Source organism: Odocoileus virginianus, chromosome 11 (assembly GCF_023699985.2).
Source record: "Odocoileus virginianus isolate 20LAN1187 ecotype Illinois chromosome 11, Ovbor_1.2, whole genome shotgun sequence".
In the NCBI taxonomy this organism is placed as follows: domain Eukaryota; kingdom Metazoa; phylum Chordata; class Mammalia; order Artiodactyla; family Cervidae; genus Odocoileus; species Odocoileus virginianus.
Window position 1 is genome coordinate 44,235,462 of NC_069684.1, and position 20,922 is coordinate 44,256,383.

Sequence of the window (20,922 nt, forward strand, 5' to 3'; positions counted from 1 at the left end):
GCTTTTTTGAAGATCCAGTGGATGTTGGCAGTTTGATCTCTGGTTCTTCTGTATTTTCTAAATCCAGCTTGAACATCTGGATCACATACTGTTGAAGCCTGGCTTGGAGAATTTTAGCATTACTTTGCTAGCATATGAGATGACTGCAATTGTGTGGTAGTTTGAACATTCTTTGGCATTGCCTTTCTTTGGGATTGGAATGAAAAGTGACCTTTTCCAGTCCTGTGGGCTTTGCTGAGTTTTCCAAATTTGCAGGCATATTGAGTGCAGCACTTGAACAACATCATCTTTTAGGATTTGAAATAGCTCAACTGGAATTCCATCACCTCCACTAGCTTTGCTCATAGTGATGCTTCCTAAGGGCCCACTTGACTTCACATTCCAGGATGTTTGGCTCTAGGTGAGTGATCACACCATCGTGATTATCTGGATCGTGAAGATCTTTTTTGTACAGTTCTTCTGTGTATTCTTGCCACCTCTACTTAATATCTTCTGCTTCTGTTAGGTCCATATCATTTCTGTCCTTTATTGTACCCATCTTTGCATGAAATGTTCCCTGGGTGTCTTTAATTTTCTTGAAGAGATCTCTAGTCTTTCCCATTCTATTGTTTTCCTCTATTTCTTTTCATTGATCACTGAGGAAGGCTTTCTTATCTCTCCTTGCTATTCTTTGGAACTCTGCATTCAAATGGGTATATCTTTCCTTTTCTCCTTTGCTTTTTGCATCTTTTCTTTTTTCAGCTAAGGCCTCCTCAGACAACCATTTGCCTTTTTGCATTTCTTTTTCTTGAGAATGGTCTTGAAAACTGCCTCCTGTCCAATGTCACAAACTCCTGTTCATGACAGGTAATTCAGATACTTCATTATTTCAACTTAAACCGTTCATGGCACTTTCAACAAAAGTTCTGAGAAAGATGCCTTCAGGATGAAAAATGAAACCAATAAATCTCTGTGGTGTCTGATCACATCTGGGGAAAAAGTTCTTTCCAAAAAACTTGTTGGAAAGTTTAAAAAATGGTTAAAAAAGTTAAAAAGTTAAAAAATGGTTAATAAAAGTTTAAAAAGTGGTTAAAAATGTTTAAAAAAAATGGTTCATAAGAACTAGGCAAGTGAGAAAGATGGTAGTTTGAACTCTGGGCTATATAATAAGAACAAAAATGGTTAGAGGACCAGTAGAGGCAGTTAAGTGAATTGCTTAAAGTGCTAAAGATCCTGAAATCCTTGAGTAGGAAGGAGAGGGTGGAATAAAAACCACAGAATCTTGAGGAGGTAAAAGAAGTTAGAAGAGGGAGTCCTGAGATTCCTCCTACCTCTCTGGCCTGTTCTATTGGTCTTAGTCACATGTGTCTTGTATAAACCAAGCTAGAAAAGTTTTCCAGGCCTTCTGCAAATCACTTATTCTTCCTGGAATTCTCTCTCTGTCCCCTTATGTTCCCCTCCCATTACCATGTACCACAATGCTCTGTTTGTTCCTCTTTCAGCATCTATCACTCTACTTATTTTATTTCTTTGTTTATTTGATCTACAGTCTGACTCTCCCATCAGATGGTAAGTTCACTGAAAGGGGAAATTGTTTTTTATTGATCTCTTTTTATCTCCAGTGTCTGGCATCATCTGGATAGAGTGAATGATCGAATCCATTAAGGTAATGCAGAGAGAAGCAGACATAATTTTTCACTACTGCCTTCTGGATTCTCATAAAATATCACATTGCTTTGGGAGAGTTTGGGAATTCAGGGAGGCTTTTTTGGCTGGATCTCTAGGATGGTGAGAGGCAATCTGGAGGTTTAGAGTAACCACTGGGGAAATGAGACAAAATCCCACCAAGGAGGCAGCCACAGCCAAGGCAATCTCCACGGAAGTGTTCACCTGGCTGAGAGCATGAATTGGTGGCAGCTGCTACACAGACCGATGGCTTCTCAGAGTGGGACCAACAGAAGCATTTGCTTCATCGTTCATTCATTGCAGACAGTGTTTGATCATTGGGACAATAAACTGTTACTCAATAAGTGATTATTCTAAGGGCCACTCATCAGTGTATCACCTGAGTGAGTAACATCAGGTTCCTTTTTGATAGAAGAGACTAGAACAGTCGCTTCCAGAGCTATCTTCTCACCATGTCTTCAGACTGATCCTTTAATGTTTCTGGATTTCAGTGCTGCATTTGTGAGCTCAGGAGAGTTAACAAAGGCCTCTTTCCCCTTCAGTAGTTAAGGGAGAATCAGACAAATTAATGTGTAAGAAAGCGTTTTATAAACTAAGCGTAGACAACTGACAGGGATGATTATCCTTCCAAAGACTTCATTGCCATGGACTTCCCTGGCAGTCCAGTGGCTGGGAGTCCACCTGCCAACCCAGGGAACACCAGTTTGACCCCTGGTCAGGGAGGATCCCACGTGCATGCGAGGCAGCTGGGCCCATGCACCACTGGTTGCTGAGCCTGTGCTCTAGAGCCTGCATGCTGCAGCTGCTGAATTCATTTCATGCACCTGTATGTTTGGGGATTTCTCTATTTAAAAAAATGGGGTGATGTTATAGCCTCCCAAGCAGAAGGTACATAGGCTGATATGACTCAGGATACCCTGACTCAGCTATGCCTTTTTTTTGGGAGAAATTTGACAATGAAGAATCTAAAGCAGAGACAAGGAATGAGCCAACCCAGAGGGCTCAGCCAGACCAGGAGAGACCCTCCTTCCCCACTCTTCCTCACTGCCATGACTTAGTTCAGGAACTTACCCTCTCCCATGCCCCCTGCTGACTCACTTCTGCAACATCTTCCTAAAGCTGTACTCCAATCCAAACCATTTCTCTGGGCTTCCCAGGTGGTTCAGTAGTAAAGAATCTGCCTGTCAGTTTAGGAGACATGGAATCTATCCTGGGTTGGGAAGATCCCCTGGAGAAGGCAATGGCAACCCATTCTAGTAATCTTGCCTGTGAAATCCCGTAGACAGAGGAGCCTGGTGGGCTACAGTCCACGGGTGTGCAAAAGAATCAGACACGACTTAGCAACTGAACAGCAACAATAATCCATTTCTCCAAAGTTGCAGATCTTTTGCCTAAAACTCTTCAGAAGGTTTCCCCAAATTTTAGGCTAAATCCATGCTTCTTTGCATGATACCCAAGGCTCTAAGATCTTCCTATCTCCTCCACTCATGGTGGAATTGTGTGTAACAGCCACTTGGGTAAGTGCTTTTTCTCAGAATCAGCCATGCTGTTTCCTTTCAACTCTGTGCAAAGGAAAACCTTTCTCCCTAGTTCATCTCTACTTATCCTTCAAGTTCAGCTCAGGTACCAGCTCCTCCAGGGAACTGTCCCTGACCCTTTCCTTAGTCTGAGTTAATTACACACACATCAAACTGTATTCTAAATGTTTACTTCTCATCTTAAGGAAAGAAAGCTGGCTTCTTTATCTGTGTACTCCCTAGCACTTTCAGTAGAGCCTGCCACAAAGTAGATGCTAAATGTTTGCTGAATGAATGAACAAATGAATAAAAATAACATAGCCAGGAAATGATACTTGTTTGCAGCAGGCAAAGCATGTTTTAGAGATGTTCCCTTATGGACGTTTTTGGCAGATAAAGACAATAGATATTTGACTTCTGAGAACAACATCAATATCATGTTAGAAAGAGATGCCTAATCCATAAATCTGGAGGTGAAAATAAGCAGTTTACATCAGTGCCATGTGTTAAATGGCCTGCAAAATGCAATTTCACAGCTTTCCAAATCCTGAAACTCATAGCTCCATGGGCCACCTAACTTCTAGAGGTTCTAACACCATAAAGACCAGTTCTTCCAAGGGAAGTTGATTTATTTGTCAGATATAAAACCATCTTTTCTGAGTAAAATCCTTAGTTCTTCAGGCTTGTGTGTTAACTTGGAAAAAAACATATTCTGCCTCCTCAAGAGTGAGAAAGAGATGCTCTAGACCTGTGCAAGCAAGATGGTCACTAGTCAGACGTGGTTATCAAGCACTTGAAACGTGACTAGTCTGAACTGAGCTGTGCTTGAGTGTGAAGTGCCCAGTAGATTTTGAAGTCTTGCTATCAAAAAAAGGTAAAATATCTCATTAAATGTATTATATTGATGACATGTTGAAATTATAATATTTAGGATACATGATATTATATAAAATATATGATTAAAATTAATTAGACCTTTTTCCTAGTTACATTTTTATGTGGCTACCAGAAAATTTTAAATCACATATGTGACTCACATGAGTGGCTTTATTTCTATTGAATGGCACTGCTTTAGAGGTTCAGACTAGCCAGAGATAAGTAATGACTGCTTAGAGGACTAACCCTCCAGCTGTTCTGAGGGGCTTATCTCTCAAAAGTTCAAGCACATTTCTTGTGTCCTGAATAGGAAGCAGTGAATGGACAGTTTTCCTCTTCTCTAAAGGGAAAGTCATAGTCATCCTGAAGGCTGGCTGGGAGGTAGAGGCTGGTAACGTTGATTGGTTCATGATACTGGAATTCTAGAATTCGTGTGTCATTTTTAATGATCAGTGTCTACGCCTATGGACAGTTCTCACTTGTCTGGACTGTCAGCATTCTTCTCTGACATGTGACTTCTTACTGGCCATAGTTGGAGATTAATTAGACCCATGGTGGGCCTAAGAATAAATGGATTTTGAATAAGGTCCAACGAGGTGCTCCAATAAATAAAAGGGTATAGCTTTGGGGAGTTTTGCCTCTGCACAGTCTTTTTGCATGTTTTTTTGGTTTTTGGTTGTATTCCAGTTAGAGAAGCTGCTCTAGTTTCTCCACCTGCAGGATATCACTATAAATGTGGGACATCTGGACCACTATTCAGGCACAGGGAAAAGAGTGTTGCATGAAAACCGGGAATTTGTGTTTCATTCCTAACTCTAATGTTACCCAAGGAAATAATTCCAGGACATTCTTCAATTTCCTGATTTGCAAATTTAAAGCCTGTCTCATATATTAATATCTAGAGCTTGTTTCATATATTAATATCTCACAGGGTTGCTGTGGGGATTAAATAAATCAATGTGCATGGAGAATTTCTAAAAAGAATAAAGTTCTTACTCAAAACTATGAACCTATTAGCATTTCTATATATTGTTTGGTTTATCTTGGTCTTGCTTTATTATAAAGCATGATTTCTCCTGCAGGCTTCTGGGAATGAAATTCAGACTGCTACTTCTAGAATAAACATGTCAGCACCACAGGCCAAGTTAGAAGTAGATGAGTATTTTTAGGCAATTCTTAAGGTCCAAATACGGTACATTCAAACTTGACTAAGACAACATAGAAGTAATTTAGTAGTTTGTGGGTGGAGGTTAAGAAGGTCATGTTACAATGGTACAAGGCAATAGAGTTAATTTTCTATACACAGTTTGCTGAGAGAATTAAACTTCAGAAAGGATTTTTTAAAAAATATGACAGTTAAATTTTGTTGAACTCAACAATAAAGGACTAAAGTGACAGCTAATTATAATAATAAATGCTTGAGCTGTAAACTTGAAGTATGCAGAATGATTTATGGGTACAAAAGTAGTATTTTAGCAAGTCACTGTATCAGGATAATGCATTTCAATTTTTTTCTAATTAAAATATGAAAGCCATGAAGTAGGAAAAAAATGGGGCAATAAAATTCACCTAAGTGAATCTTGGTTAATATATTTGTTAAATGAATTTCCTAGGAATGACTGAGCTCTCAAAGAAATCCAGTGAAACATTTTGATAAAATTTTATTGAAGGAAACAAAATCTGTATGTATATATTCAGCAGGCTTTGGCAAGTAGTTTACTTCAGTATTAAAACCAATGCAAAATAAAACTTCATGGTTAAAAGTGGTATTTTTCTGCATATAAAAATAAATTTTCATAATGATAGCACATTCTTAACAATCATGAAGGTGATGTCAGAAATGTTACTAAATTGGTGTGGACCAGCTTTTGGTGAAAGTCACTGGTCTGTCACTAAGCCCAACACACAAACTGAGTATGTGTGGCCAGGCTTTTGCTGTCAATCATTTCTCCTATAATTTTCAAGTTTTGATTCCAGTTCTCTAGTATGATATGGCTATCTTACATGGTTAGTAAGCACACTCTAGTTTGTTAATTCATGGATTCATTTGATAAAATTTTTTTAAGCATCTAACATCTGGATGCTGGGATTTCAGGTAATAACCCACAGGCAGGTGACTCCCCACCCCAGTTCTCAATATAGGCAGCCAGACACCTGTTTGGGATTCTAAAACCAGCCTGTGGGGAAGTGGACAGTAGGAGTCATGGGATTAAGAAGGCTTTGTTCATCCCTGAGAGGCTGAATATACAAATGGACAATGGCCAGACCATATATAAAAATACAACTCTGACCCACCACCTTCAGCAGCCAGCCCAGAGAGCCAAATAATAACCCCCTGCAGCAACTGCCCCCATAAAATGGGCAGCATTTGATTAATAACTACCAGCTACCCTCATTTCGTCTGGTTTCCAATTTAGGACCAGCAACATAAAGGTAAACATGTACCCTTAATCAATTACATAGGAGGCTGTGCTTAGTCACTCAGTTGTGTCCAACTCTTTGTGACCCCATGGGCCATAGCTTGCCAGGCTCCTCTGTCCATGGGGATTCTCCAGGTAAGAATACTGGAGGGAGTTGCCATGCCCTCCTCCAGGGGATCTTCCCAACCCAGGGATTGAGCCCAGGTCTCCCACATTGCAGGCAGATTCTTTACCATCTGAGCCACCAGGGAAGCCCAAGAATACAGGAGTGGGTAGCCTATCCCTTCTCCAGGGGATCTTCCCGACCCAGGAATTGAACTGGGGTCTCCTGTGTTGCAGGAGGATTCTTTACCAGCTGAGCTACCTGGGCAGTCCATTACATACGATACCCTACTTTTTAGTTAATTCTCCTACAATTTCCCTACGCTAACAGCCTCCAATCAGCTTCGTCCCAATTTTCCACTACAAAGTTTTCCACTTCTCTGTCTGTCTTTGAGCCTCTGCCAAATGCAAGAGGTAGTGGTTGATTATCTTGCTTGCTTATTCTCACTTGGGTGCTCTTCATTTATTTCCACGCCCCTGTTCACTTTCCTCTTGTGAATATTGTTTGAATGAACTCACTGAAATCTCTTGAAGTCTTGTTTCTGAAAACTGAGACCTTAACTATATCGCCCAGATTTGGGCTATTGGTAAACTTGGGCAGGTGCCTTCTAGGTATGACTGTTGATGATAACCTTGAATAGCACAGGATGTAAAATAAAGCTCTATGGTTAAGACATGTGAGATCTCCCTTCAGAGGGACACAGCCCCCAGCCCATGTCCCTTCTGGGCTGCTGCCCACCATGCTATACCTTTAACCAGGCCATGAGTTAGAGAGATTTACAAAATCTTTGCCAAAAATAGCAAATAAATGCCAGCACCTCTAACATTCCCTTGACCTACTGATCTAGATAACTTATCAAAGAAAGAAAAAAGTTTCCTTGCCATCAGCTCTACTGGCTGCAATTTACTGAGCAGTAGCTGGGCTGCAGGTCCAGTGCTAGGGTGTGAGATCCAATCTGATCTCCAACAATTGTAGGAGGTTAGTATCATTAATCAATTGCTGAGAGAAATTTAAGCTCAGGGAAATGAAAAAAAAAACTTGCCTATGGTTATATAATTATGAGAGATAGAAAAAAAATTCAATTTTAGTTTTATCTGACTCCAACTATTATGCTATATTGCCAAGCAATGCTGTTAGTAACAACAAACAAAAAAACAATGAGGCCAGCAAAACATTAAATTCAGGTTTAGCTTCTATGTTTATAAGTATAGTGCCCATGTGACTGCAAGCCAAAGTCTTCAGGGGAGGGCTACTTTTGAAGTTCCATATTGAATTTTGGGCATCATATTTTAAGATGAACTTTAACCAAATGGATTATATTTAGAAAAAAAAAAAGTGGCCAGGATAGAGATCTTGAGATATGCTATCTAAGAAGCCATTATGGATACCTAGGATTATCACATCACTTAGGACAGATTGAGGAGGCAAGTGTTGCAGGGACATATGAAGGAAAATATTTAGAAATAGATTTCACTTGAGAATGACCTACTAACTGAATTTCATTTTGGGAAAGGCAAACAGGAGAGAGCAAGTGATGTTCCTATTTCTTCACTTAATTGCACAATTTGAGAGTATTTTATAATAGTAAACTGGTTTTGTGAGAATGTATCTCAGGGGAGACTAGGAAAGAGGATTTCCTACGTATGCCTCTTCTGAGCAATATTTCTGCCAAATTGTTACTTTGAAATTGTAGAAAATAAGCATGGCTTTGTTACTGAAAATCTGTCCTCTAATATATTTCTTTTATATGAAATAGGGACTTCTAGCTCCTCATTTACTTTAGAATTCATATGCAAACAAAAAATGACCTTTTTGAACAGCCCAGGTAATCTTCTGAATCAATATTGGAAGAATGAATCCTTTGTTTTCCTTCATTACATGTTGCCTAAGGAATATTAATTTTTTCTTTTTGCTATTGAATCGCTCTTTCCTTTGGTTAGTTTTCATTTTGGCTCCAACATCTATTTCCTTTCATGACCAATGCCCACAGCCATAGGAGCTAAAACAGATCTTTAGAAAATCATACATTGTGAAAATGTCAGCTCAATGCTAGCACTGAACAGGGTGGCAGGATGCGCTATAAAGCAGTGCCCTCCTCTTGCCCACTGGCACACCCACTCAGTCGTCAAAACTCTACCCCAGTGCTCTGTTCTTTTAATTGAAAGAAAAGGGGACAAGAAGAGGGAATCAAAGACACTTTAAGTCTCAGCACCCTTCCTCATCGCTAACATCAGGCTATGATTTCAACCCACAGAGACTAGGAAGAAGTGACCAGCTTGGCGAGGCAGGAGTACAATTCTTGTCACCATCCTACAAAATGGTTATTGTCAGAAATAGGAGCTGTGATGAAATCAGTAGCTTTAGGGTCAATCAAGAAACTATTACTATTCAGATGCCCAAGTTGTTAGATAAAAAGCATCAATACTGGCCAATTTCTTTACTGTTTCTCCAACTGCCTATTGGACATCATAAAGGCCCCTACCCTCTGATATTCCCCATTTCTCTTGATTGTATGGTCCTTCTCCTTGTTGGCCCAGGTCCACCCAGATGCTGGAACAATATCCATTATTCTCTCTGGCTCATTGTTTATAACTGACCAGTCCCTGTGACACAGCTTTACTATGTCTTTTCTGTTCTAGTACTTTCTAGTTCTCATAGTCAGCCTGAAACCTGTACAGCAGGCTAGAAATTCAGGTGGGATTTCTATGTTGCAGTCTTGAGATCCAATTCCTTCTTCTGAAAACCTCAGCCTTTGCTCTTATGGTCTTCAGTTGACTGGATGAGGCCCTTCCACATAAGGGAGGATAATCTGTTTTACTCAGGTCTACCTATTTAAATGTTGTTGCTTAGTTGCTAAGTTGTGTCTGATTCTTTTCGATCTCATGGACTGCAGCATGCCAGGCTCCTTTGTCCTCCATTATCTCCTAGAGTTTGCTAAAATTCATGTCTTTTGAGTCAGTGATGTTATCTAACCATCACATCTTCTGCCATCCTCTTCTCTTCCTGTCCTCAGTCTTTCCCAGCATCGTGGTCTTTTCCAATGAGTCAGCTCTTTGCATCAGGTGGCCAAAGTGTTGGAACTTCAGCTTCAGCAACAGTCCTTTCAATGAATATTCAGGGTTTATTGATGAAGGTGAAAGAGGAGAGAGAAAAAGTTGGCTTAAAGCTCAACATCCAGAAAACATTCAGAAAATCATGGCATCTGGTCCCATCACTTCCTGGCAGATAGATGGGGAAACAGTGGAAACAGCATCAGACTTTATTTTTGGGGGCTCCAAAATCACTGCAGATGGTGACTGCAGCCATGAAATTAAAAGACGCTTACTCCTTGGAAGGAAAGTTATGACCAACTTAGACAGCATATTAAAGAGCAGAGACATTACTTTGCCAACAAAGGTCCATCTAGTCAAGGCTATGGTTTTTCCAGTGGTTATGTATGGCTGTGAGAGTCGGACTGTGAGGAAAGCTGAGCACCAAAAAATTGATGCTTTTGAACTGTGGTGTTGGAGAAGACTCTTGAGAGTCCCTTGGACTGCAAGGAAATCCAACCAGTCCATCCTAAAGGAGATCAGTCCGGGGTGTTCACTGGAAGGACTGATGCTAAAGCTGAAACTCCAATACTTTGGCCACCTGATGTGAAGAGCTGACTCATTGGAAAAGACCCTGATGCTGGGAGTGATTGCGGGCAGGAGGAGAAGGGGACGACAGAGGATGAGATGGCTGGATGGCATCACTGACTCGATGGGTATGAGTTTGAGTAAACTCTGGGAGTTGGTGATGGACAGGGAGGCCTGCCGTGCTGCAGTTCATGGGGTCACAAAGAGTCAGACACGACTGAGCTGAACTGAATTGATTTCCTTTAGGATTGATTGGTTTGATCTCCTTGCAGTCCAAGGGACTGTCAAGAGTCTTTTCCAGTGCAACAATTTGAAAGCATCAATTCTTCAGTGCTTAGCCTACTTTATGTTTCAAATCTCTCATCCGTACATGAGTACTGGAAAAACCATAGCTTTGACTAGATGGATTTTTGTTGGTAAAGTGATGTCTAAAGGTTAATCACATCTAAAAAATACCTTCACAGCAACATCTAGACTGGTATTTGAATAAACAAATAGGCATGATAGCTTAGCCAAGTTGATAGATAAAATTAACCTAACACCATCATAATTCAGTCCTGTCACTTTCCCTTTTAATGTTGGCCACAGAGTCTCTATTCATGCTTTCCTCACTCCTCAGCTTGAGCACTTTCTCTAGGCTTGTTCCAGGGTTGTCAGGTCCTGGCCCATCACAGATCTCCAGTGTTTCTCCCATAGCTTGTAGGATTGAATCCACATCCTGCCCTGGGTTGTTTTGATCACCAACACAGTCACTGGAAGGCCTTATCTTAGAGCTCCTATGTTCCCTGCTCCAACAGCTGGCCTGTTTTAAGATATACCTTTCAGGTCTTTTCAGAACAAAGATGGACTAAGATGGACAGAGGAGCCTGGCAGGCTACAGTCCTTGGGGTTGCAAAAGAATCAGACACCACTTAGCGACTAAACAATAAGATTAAAATACACATTAACAGAGTCAAATAGGCCTATTCCTATTTGTTATAATTATATTTCAAAATGTTATTTAAATATTTTCCCTATACAGAATTGCCAGATTCCCGTGAGCAAGGAACCTACTGAGTCTTGCCTCCAATTCCAGGCTAGTAGTTCATTTCAGAGGGTATATTTGAAAAATTATAAAAGTAACTTTTACTAAAAGCATGATTTTCATTTTTTCCTTTTCAGCTTTTTCTAGTTCAGCATCACGCCTCCAGAACCCTGTGGTTTGAACACTTGTGCCCTTTTCCTTCTACTTCACATCCTGGTTAGTCTTTTGTTGGCTTTGTGAGTGCTGCATTTTTTTGTTTCCTCCTTAGTGATTTTAGGAGCTCCCTTTTCCCTCCCACAGATTCTCCCTGTGGCCACAGATTCTCGGGGAGCACCTTGAGCCACTGCGGAAGAATATAGGAGCACACACACATTGACTTCTAGTCTTTGAAATCCAACTCAGATAATTAATTGAGTTTGCAGAACCTTAAATACATCACTCTGTGGCTATCATGTCATCATGGGTTTGCAATCAGAAAGATGTGAATGGAAAGACAAATATCATATGATGTTGCTTATACGTGGAATCTTAAAAAGGGTACAAATGAACTTATCTACAAAACAGAGTTACAGATGTAGAAAACAAATGTATGGTTACCAGGGAACCGTGTTAGTTGCTCAGTTGTGTCTGATTCTACAGAAGGACTATAGCCTGCCAGGCTTCTCTGTCAATGGACTTTTCAGACAAGAACACTGGAGTGGGTAGCCATTCCCTTCTCCAGGGGATCTTCCCAACCTAGGGATTGAACCCGGGTCTCCCACATCGCAGTTAGAGTCTTTACTGTCTGAGCCACCAGGTAAGTACCATGGTTACCAGGGGGTAAGGATTAAATTAAAGATTAGGATTGACATATACACACTACTATATATAAAACAAATAACTAATATGGACATGTATAGCACAGAGAACTCTACTCAATACTTGGAAATGGCCTATGTGGGAAGAGAATCTAAAAACAGTGTATTGATGAATATGTATAACTGATTACTTTGCTGCGCACCTGAAATGAACTCAACATTGTAAATCAACTATACTCCAATGAAAAAATTTCTTAAAAAGACAAATGTGAATGAGTGAAGGTATCTAGATGAATAGCGTTGTTGCTGCTGCTGCTGCTGCTGCTGCTGCTGCTGCTGAGTCGCTTCAGTCGTGTCCGACTCTGTGCAACCCCATAGACGGCAGCCCACCAGGCTCCCCCGTCCCTGGGATTCTCCAGACAAGAACACTGGAGTGGGTTGCCATTTCCTTCTCCAATGCATGAAAATGAAAAGTGAAAATGAAGTCGCTCAGTCGTGTCCGACTCTTAGCGACCCCATGGACTGCAGCCTACCAGGCGCCTCTGTCCATGGGATTTTCCAGGCAAGAGTGCTGGAGTGGGGTGCCATTGCCTTCTCCGGAATAGCATTGTTAGCTATTCTTAAAGTAAAAAGAGTTAGAGGAAATTTATTGTTTAGCATGACAGAAAAATACTGAAAGAAAATGATTTTTCATAATGTAATTTATTTCTAAAAATTGTTAGCACAAAGTAAGAGAGAAGAGTTTGGAATTAGATTGCCTTGGTTTGAATTCTTGCTTTGAAGCTTCTTGGAAGGTGACCTTGGGTAGATTACTGATGTGTGTCTCAATTTCCTCCTTTGTATAAAATAAAGTGATAATAGTAGTATTTAAAAGAAAGGGTTATTGTGAAAATTGAATGAGTTCATATTCTTTAACACTTAGAAGAATATCTAGCATAAAGAAAACCTGCAATACACTGAAACTCTTATCATTAGTTTTATTATTTCTCTTACTTACTATAGATTTAAAGCAGATTAAAAAGCAGAGACATCATTTTGCTGATAAAGGTCCATATAGTCAAAGGTATGGCTTTTCCAGTAGTCATGTACAGATGTGAGAGTTGGCCCATAAAGAAGACTGAGCACCGAAGAATTGAAGCTTTTGAACTGTGGTGCTAGAGAATTTTCTTGAGAGTCTTTTGGGCTGCAAGAAGGTCAAATCAGTCAGTGCTAGAGAAAATCAGTCCTGAATATTGATTGGAAGGACTGATGCTAAAGCTGAAGTTCCAATCCTTTGGCCACCTGATGCAAATAGGCAATTCACTGGAAAAGACACTGATGCTGGGAAAGATTGAGGGCAGGAGGAGAAGGGGACGACAGATGATGAAATAGTTGGATGGCATCATCAACTCCATGGAAATGAGTTTGAGCAAACTCTGGGAAATAGTGAAGGCCAGGGAAGCCTGGCATGTTGCAGTTCATGGATGAGGTCATAAAGAACTGGATAGAACTTAGCAACTAAACAACAATAGCTACAGACTTAAGGTAATAATTGATAGTAATAATCTGATTTCACTAGAAAACATCACAAAATATAAAGCTAATGGAATAGGTTGAGTTTGATACTTGGAAAATGTATTATCATTTTTCATGTAAATATTAGTTTCACACACATTTCTCAAATGAAAAAATCTGTTCTAACACATGAGCCCTGCTGTGCAATGTGTTGTCTCACGAAGTAAACCAAGAAAAAAGCCCACATAATCAAGCACAGATGAAAGGAAAACATTTAAAATAAATGATACAAGTATAACAACATGATTTCAAATAGCAAAAACTAAGGGGAAAGGGTGGACCAAGAGACAACATGCGTGCCTATGTGTAGAGAGGAGGCAGAGAAATGATGACTGTTGATGTAAGAGAAGTAGGTTAGCAGCTGACATATAGACTGTTGCTATTTAGTCACTAAGTTGTGTCTGACTCTTTGTGACCTCATGGGCTGCAGCCCATGGCTCCTCTGTCCATGGGATTTCCCCAGGCAATAATACTGGAGTGAGTTGCTATTTCCCTCTCCAGGGGATCTTCCTGACCCGGGGATCTTCCTGACCCAGGGTTCAAACCCACATCTCCTATGTCTCTCACACTGGCAGGCGGATTCTTTACCACTGAGCCACCTGGGGAGCCCGAGATTATGAATTATAAAATGAGTTATTTTAAAATTCTTAAAATACACTTATTCCATACTTAAGAAATAGCTTGATAATTCATTTATGTTTTTAAAAGTATAACTTTATTGGTATACTTGAGCTGAAGGGAAGAGATCTAAGAAGCCCACTTGGTTTACTCTCCCTCCCATTCCAGGTTTAGGCGGTGGTGGTAGTTCAGTCACTAAGTCGTGTCTGACTCTTGCGACCCCATGGACCCCCTGCCAGGCTTCTCTGCCCATGGGATTCTCCAGGCAAGAATACTGGGATGGGTTGCCATTTCCTTCTCCATCTGAGAACAGACCAGGATGAGGTCAGAGGGACATCTCTTCTAGAAAGACTGGAGGGCTCAGTGCCATGCAATGCCAATAGTGGAGAGATTGTGATTCTCCAGTTTCTGTTGAGAATGACATTAAGTGAAGCATAGGAGTTGGCTTGTCTTTAAGAAAGCAGTTTGATTAGCCATGATACAGAGAACCAGGTCCAGGTTCTTGCCTACTTCTTCCTCTGGTCTTCTCTATAAATGAAAGGAAACTAGCTACCACTTAGAAATGTGGAAATAAGGAAAATTCATAAAATAGCTTCTGCTCTTCATATGAATAGAAAATAACTTGCACCTTATCTTCTCTCTGTATTTACCATGTTTAAAGTGGGGAAATTTTCATATTTTATAATGATGATACATTTAAAAAGGAAATAATATCTAAATGACCACACAGAGAGTAAACATTTAAAAGATCAACTTACTTTCCTACAAAATAAACAACTAAAAGCAATGACAAAGGAATAATCCTCAAGCAGAGAAACCCATACTTGAATATATGAATGTCTGTCTATGTAAGGAAAGGCATAGAAGAAAATAGAGAAAGATTACTTGCTCAAAAATTTGGAGAAAAATGTTATTAAACCTCAATAATTCAAACCTCATTCAAATGGAATTAACAGAACTTTAAACTCTATCAGTTAATAACAAAAAAATAAAATTTAGTGGTAGGAAAACATACTTTCTTTAAAAAAAAAAAAAGCAAATGATGCTCAAGTTAAAAACCATTTAGCAGGGGAGAGGGGTCAAGATGGTGAAACAGGAGGATGTGGAATTCACCTCTTCCCACGAATGCATCAAGAATGAACAGAATTTTGGACTCTGTGGGAGAAGGCAAGGGTGGGATGTTTCGAGAGAACAGCATTGAAACATGTATATTATCTAGGGTGAAAGAGATCACCAGCCCAGGCTGGATGCATGAGACAAGTGCTCGGGCCTGGTGCACTGGGAAGACCCAGAGGAATCAGGTGGAGAGGGAGGTGGGAGGGGGGATCGGGATGGGGAATACTTGTAAATCCATGGCTGATTCATGTCAATGTATGACAAAAACAACTACAATATTGTAAAGTAATTAGCTTCCAACTAATAAAAATAAATGAAAAAAAAAAAAGAATACATCAGGGTTTCCTCGGTGTCTCAGTGGTAAAGAACCCACTTGCCAGTGCAGGAGACACGGGTTAGATCCCTGATCCAGGAAGATCCCACATGCTGTGGAGCAACTAAGCCTGTGCTCTAGAGCCTGGGGGCCACAACTCCTGAAGCCCACGTGCCCTAGGGCCCGTGCTCCACAAGGGAAGCCGCTGCAGTGAGTAGCCCATGCACTGAAACTAGAGAGTAGCCGTCGCTCTCTGCAACTAGAGTAAAGGTCGTGTGAAGACCCAGCACAGCCAAGAATTAATTAATTAATTAATAAAAAAAAGAACACATCTACTAACAGAGCAGATCTCACAGAGCACTTGCTGAACACTACCTTGGGCACCTGAAACAAGAAGAAACCCCACACACAACCAGGTAGGACAAAAGAAAGACAAATAGAAACAAGGCAATGGGATAAAGTCTTGCACCTCTGGAGGGGAGCTGAAGGAAAGGGAAGCTTCCCGCAACTGGGGAAGCCCTCTCACCAGTGGGGAGATAGACTGGGACAGAAAAGGAGCTTCAGGGGCTCAGAGAGGGCGGCGACCCGTCTGTGGTCTGTGGCAGGCAGGACGGCATAAGACCTACCCGGGAGGTAAGTGCCGGAGCTGTCTGGCCTCAGCCTGAGACGTGTGTTTGCTGGTGCAGAGCGGGGGTTGGGTGCTGGAATGTAGGGTCTGGAGAGCAGACCCAGTGAGGGGACAGCTGCTGGCTGTAAAGAGACAGCCTGAAGGAATGAGGAAGAAACTCCACAACTGGCAATGTCTGTGGAAAAGCCTGGGTCACCACAGCCACAGGGTGCCATTGTTGAATGGCCCGCAGCAGCGGGGCTACCACTGCAGCCCTCATCCCCACGGGCTGGTCCCTGCCTCCACGGGCACTGGGAGGGGCACTCACCTGGGTAGCTCACATGCCCCACCCATCGCTGCCTCTCTCTGCCCACCTGGGCAGGCATGCGTTCCAAGGCAGCCTTGGAAGTAGATGCTGGTGGGAGACACACATGCAAAAGTGGGGCTGAAACTACAGCTGAGATCCAGGGGCCCTGTGACCAAGGAGGAAGAGCTGAAATCTCTCCATGGACTTACACCCCCACTGCTGGCTTTGGAAACTCAGTGACTGTGGGATATTTGAACGATAAATGCTCCCATAGCTGAGACAGGTGTAGGTTTAGGGCCTACGGGCTTTGCGGGCATAGACATGCCAGGATTCTGTTCTCTGCTCAGACACTCAGTTGTGTCTGACTTTCTGTGACCCTACTGGACCAGGCAAAAATCTAAGCTGCCTCCACAGCCCCTACAGTGGGTCCAGATGCATGGTTACTACAGTCCTGGGACCTGACCGATGGATATACACAGATGGTCCAGTGAAAACAATGCCTGAGAGACACCAGGGTCAACTGCCAGCATACCCACAGGTACAGTAGGGCTGAGAGCAGTGCCACCAACAGTGTGATCTGTGAGCCAGCACGGGGTGTGAAAAGTGACACAACAGAGCACACCCACAGGTGAACAGCTCCAGAAGAGGAACAGCTCCAGTGGCTTCCCTTCCAGCGGGAGTGTTCAATCCCACCCACCTCATATCACAGGAGAGAAACATGGCTAAGATACAGACCTGGAAGTCTCTACTCCAACCACTGGGGGGCCAACCCCACCTCTAACAGGGCAGTGACAATCACACAGCAGAGAGGAGGCCCTGCTCAGTACCTGGTGCAGGCTCTGGTCACCACAGTATCAATCCCACTGTGATCAAGGGGATGAAGATCGGCATACATGGAGAAAAGGGGTGGCAGACATCCATTGCAAAAACAGCCCTCACATAAAAGAAAGAAATCAAACCCATATAAGCTACACAGAGAAGGTTCCAGATAAAAATAGCCCTCTAAGAGAATCTATTGTTGTTGTTTAGTCACTGAGTCTTGATGACTCTTTGTGACCCCATGGACTGTAGCCTGCCAGGCTCCTCTGTCCATGGGATTCTTCCCCACCCTGGGATCGAACTCACATCTCCTGTGTCTCCTGCATTGGAAGGCAGATTCTTTACCACTGTACCATCCTGGAAGTCCAGAGTCAGAGGGTCAAGCATCAGGAGGAAGAACCCCCAGAGGGAATGGCCACCCACTCCACTATTCTTGCCTGGAGAACCCCACGGACAGAGAAGCCTGGCGGGCTACAGTCATGGGGTCACAAAGAGTCAGACATGACTGAGTGACTAGGCGCAGCACAGCACATGCTCTAAAGAATGTGGGAATAGCATCTGAGTAATAAAAGCACTGAAGCAATGGCAGTTCTTTTGGTAAAATGATTCTGACAAGGGAAGGTTTATTATTTTGCTTTAATTGAGGGTCAAGCTACTAAAACTGTGCAGTTAAAAAAACATAAATGCTGTAGGTTTACATTCTCTCAATCACAATAGAGGTGACTGAGGGTTTTATGGAGGCGGTAGTTTTGATGCTGACAAAACTCTATGTAATGAAAAGATTACCTGTCCCAGAGACCGCCAGTCCAAACCGGCACTGCCGATGTAAACATGCTGTTTGTCCACGATCCAGAAGGAGGACTGCAGTCGGCCCTTGTTGTAGGCAGTCATGTTCATGTAGGTCACCTCAGCTCCTAGGAGTTTAAGGAAATCCCAGTCAGCCTCTGTGTCAGGGCCTTGAACGTGCAGTCACCTACCCGCAGCAACACTCACGGTCTGCATCCACCACAGCTGGTACTCAAGGAAGCCACACATTTACATTAGTTTAGTTCACGGAGGACCCCAGAGAAGCTACTTTATTCCCAAAAAGAATACAAAGGAATACAAGAGAATAAGTTTTCCCTACGAAAAGACAAGATCATCGCTTCTCAGGTCAGATCTGACTCAGATCCCTGCTCCTTGATTTATCATTCAGATAGTGAGACAGGTGTGCCATGCTCTTCTTTTCTTCTACTTTTGGGATACTTTTCCTACAGTTTTGCAATCAGTAAAAAGGTTGGTCTTTCTTAACAATATGGCTTTCCTCAACAAGGAACTGGCCTTCATTTTCTTTATTGATTCATATATTGATTTATAATATTGCATTAGTTTCAGGCATACAGCAAAGTGATCCAGTTACACACACACACACACACACACACACACACACACACACACAGAGTTGTGTACAACTCTTTGCGGCCCCATGGAATACATAGTCCATGGCATTCTCCAGGCCAGAATACTGGAGTGGGTAGCCTTTTCCTTCTCCAGGAGATCTTCCCAACCCAGGGATTGAACCCAGGTCTCCCACATTGCAGGCAGATTCTTTACCTGAGAAGATTCTTTACCAGATTCTTTACCTGGCTCTTTAGCTGAGCCACAAGGGAAGCCCAAGAATATTGGTGTGGGCAGCCTAGTGAATCTTCCCAACCCAGGAATCGAACCGGGGTCTCCTGCATTGCAGGTGGATTCTTTACTAACTTAGCTATCAGGGACGGCCTCCCCTGGCCCCACTCCCGCCAAAACACACACATGGCTTCATTTCAGGATACAGAAAGAAAGAGTGATTTACACTATAAACTTAACCTATAACTCTTGGGGAAATGTTAAGTATGCATCTGGGTTCTTGTGGCAGGAAGAAGAAAGAGAAACCAGGAAGCTGGGAGAGGATCTGAGGTGAAGAAAGCATGCAGGAAGATTTTCTCTGTGGGTGGAGCAAACTCATTATCCTAGATAAGTACAGGCACATGTTCCTTAGCCTTCAGCCGTCCTGGAATAGTAACATCCCAGAGGACGAACAGTTGGGAAAGGCGGAATCTGAATGTCCAAAATGGGGAGTTACCATGGCAATCATGGAGAGACCCAAATCTGCATGGAGGGTGTGATACCCCCAGAGGCAGTTGCCAGTGCTCCTAAGTGGATGAAGAGCAGCGTTCGTCTTTGGAGAGTGTTACTTTCTTAGGGCTGCCATGACAAAGTACCACAAACTGAGTGTCTTAAAACAACAGAAACTTATTCTTTCTTAGTTCTAGAGATTAGAAGTTCAAGATGTCAGCAGGGCCATGCTCCCTCTGAAAGCTGTGGAGGAGAATCCTTTCTTGCTTCTTCCCAGCTCCTTGTGGTGGCCATCAATATTTGGCATTCCTTGGCTTACAGATGTATCACCCCAATCTTCCCACCTCTGTTGCCACATGACATCTTCTCCCTATGTGTCTCTGTCTTCTCCTCTTCTTATAGTGACACCAATAATGCTGGATTAAGGGCCCGCCCTGCTACAGCATGACCCTATCTTAATTAATTATATCTGCAAAACCCCTATTTCTAAATAAGTTCATAATTGGAGGTGCAGGGTGGGGTAGGTCTTCAACTTGTCTTTGGGGAGACACAACTCAATCTGTAACAGAGATCTTGGCCAGTTTAAATGGCTGTGGCCTTCAATAGCACTAGACTGACCAGCACTAATGGAACCATTTTCTCATCTCTGGAGGAAGAGGATCAAAGTGACCTTGGGTTTGCTGCAGAAAAAAGAATAAGAATAAAAAGAATGGAGGACCATTTACAAGCCATCAAGAACAACATCAAGCATGCTAATAGTCATACAATAGGACTCCCATAAGGAGAAGGGAGAGAGAGAAAGGGGAAGAGAACATATTTGAAGACGTAATAGCTGAAAACTTCTCTAACCTGGGGAAGGTAACAGATATCTAGGTCCAGGAAGCACAGAGAGTCCCAAACAGGATCAACGCTAAGAAGATCATACCAAGACAAGTTGTAATTAAAATGTCAAAAGTTAAAGATAGAAAATTAAAAGCAGCAAGGGAAAAGCAATGAATTACCTACAAGGGAACACCCATGAGGCTCTCAGCTGAATTTTCAGCAGAAATCTGTAGTTCAGAAGGGAACTGCACAATATATTTAAAGAGAAGAAAGAGGAAAACCTACAACTAAGAATATCTGACAAGGCTTTCATTCAGATTTGATGAAGAAATCAAAAGTTTTACAAACCAACAAAAGCTAGCACCACTAAAGCAGCTTTATAGTGAAAGGTTAAAGGGACCAGAAACATGGAAATTATGAAAGGAAAAAGAAAAACTTCATTGGTAAAGGAAAATATACAGTAAAAGTAGTAAATCAGTGATGTATAAAGGTAGTAGGAAGGATAAAAGACAAAAGCAGGGAGAATTGAACGAAGGCAACTGAAATGTACAAAGTTCCATTTATAAGATAAAGAAGCACTATGATGTATAACATAATAAATATGATTAACAATGCTGTATGTTAGAGGTGAAAGTTTTTAAAAGAGTAAA

General features: G+C 41.9%; 1 protein-coding gene across 1 annotated transcript in view; it reads right to left on the reverse strand.

Moving 5' to 3' along the window:
- PLD5 (phospholipase D family member 5) overlaps positions 1-20,922 on the reverse strand; it is a 394,479-nt gene that overhangs the window by 66,065 nt on the left and 307,492 nt on the right. Inside the window, exon 5 of the mRNA XM_070474362.1 lies at positions 18,140-18,267. Within this exon, the coding sequence (XP_070330463.1) occupies positions 18,140-18,267 (128 nt within the window). The remainder of the gene's footprint in view (positions 1-18,139; positions 18,268-20,922) is intronic.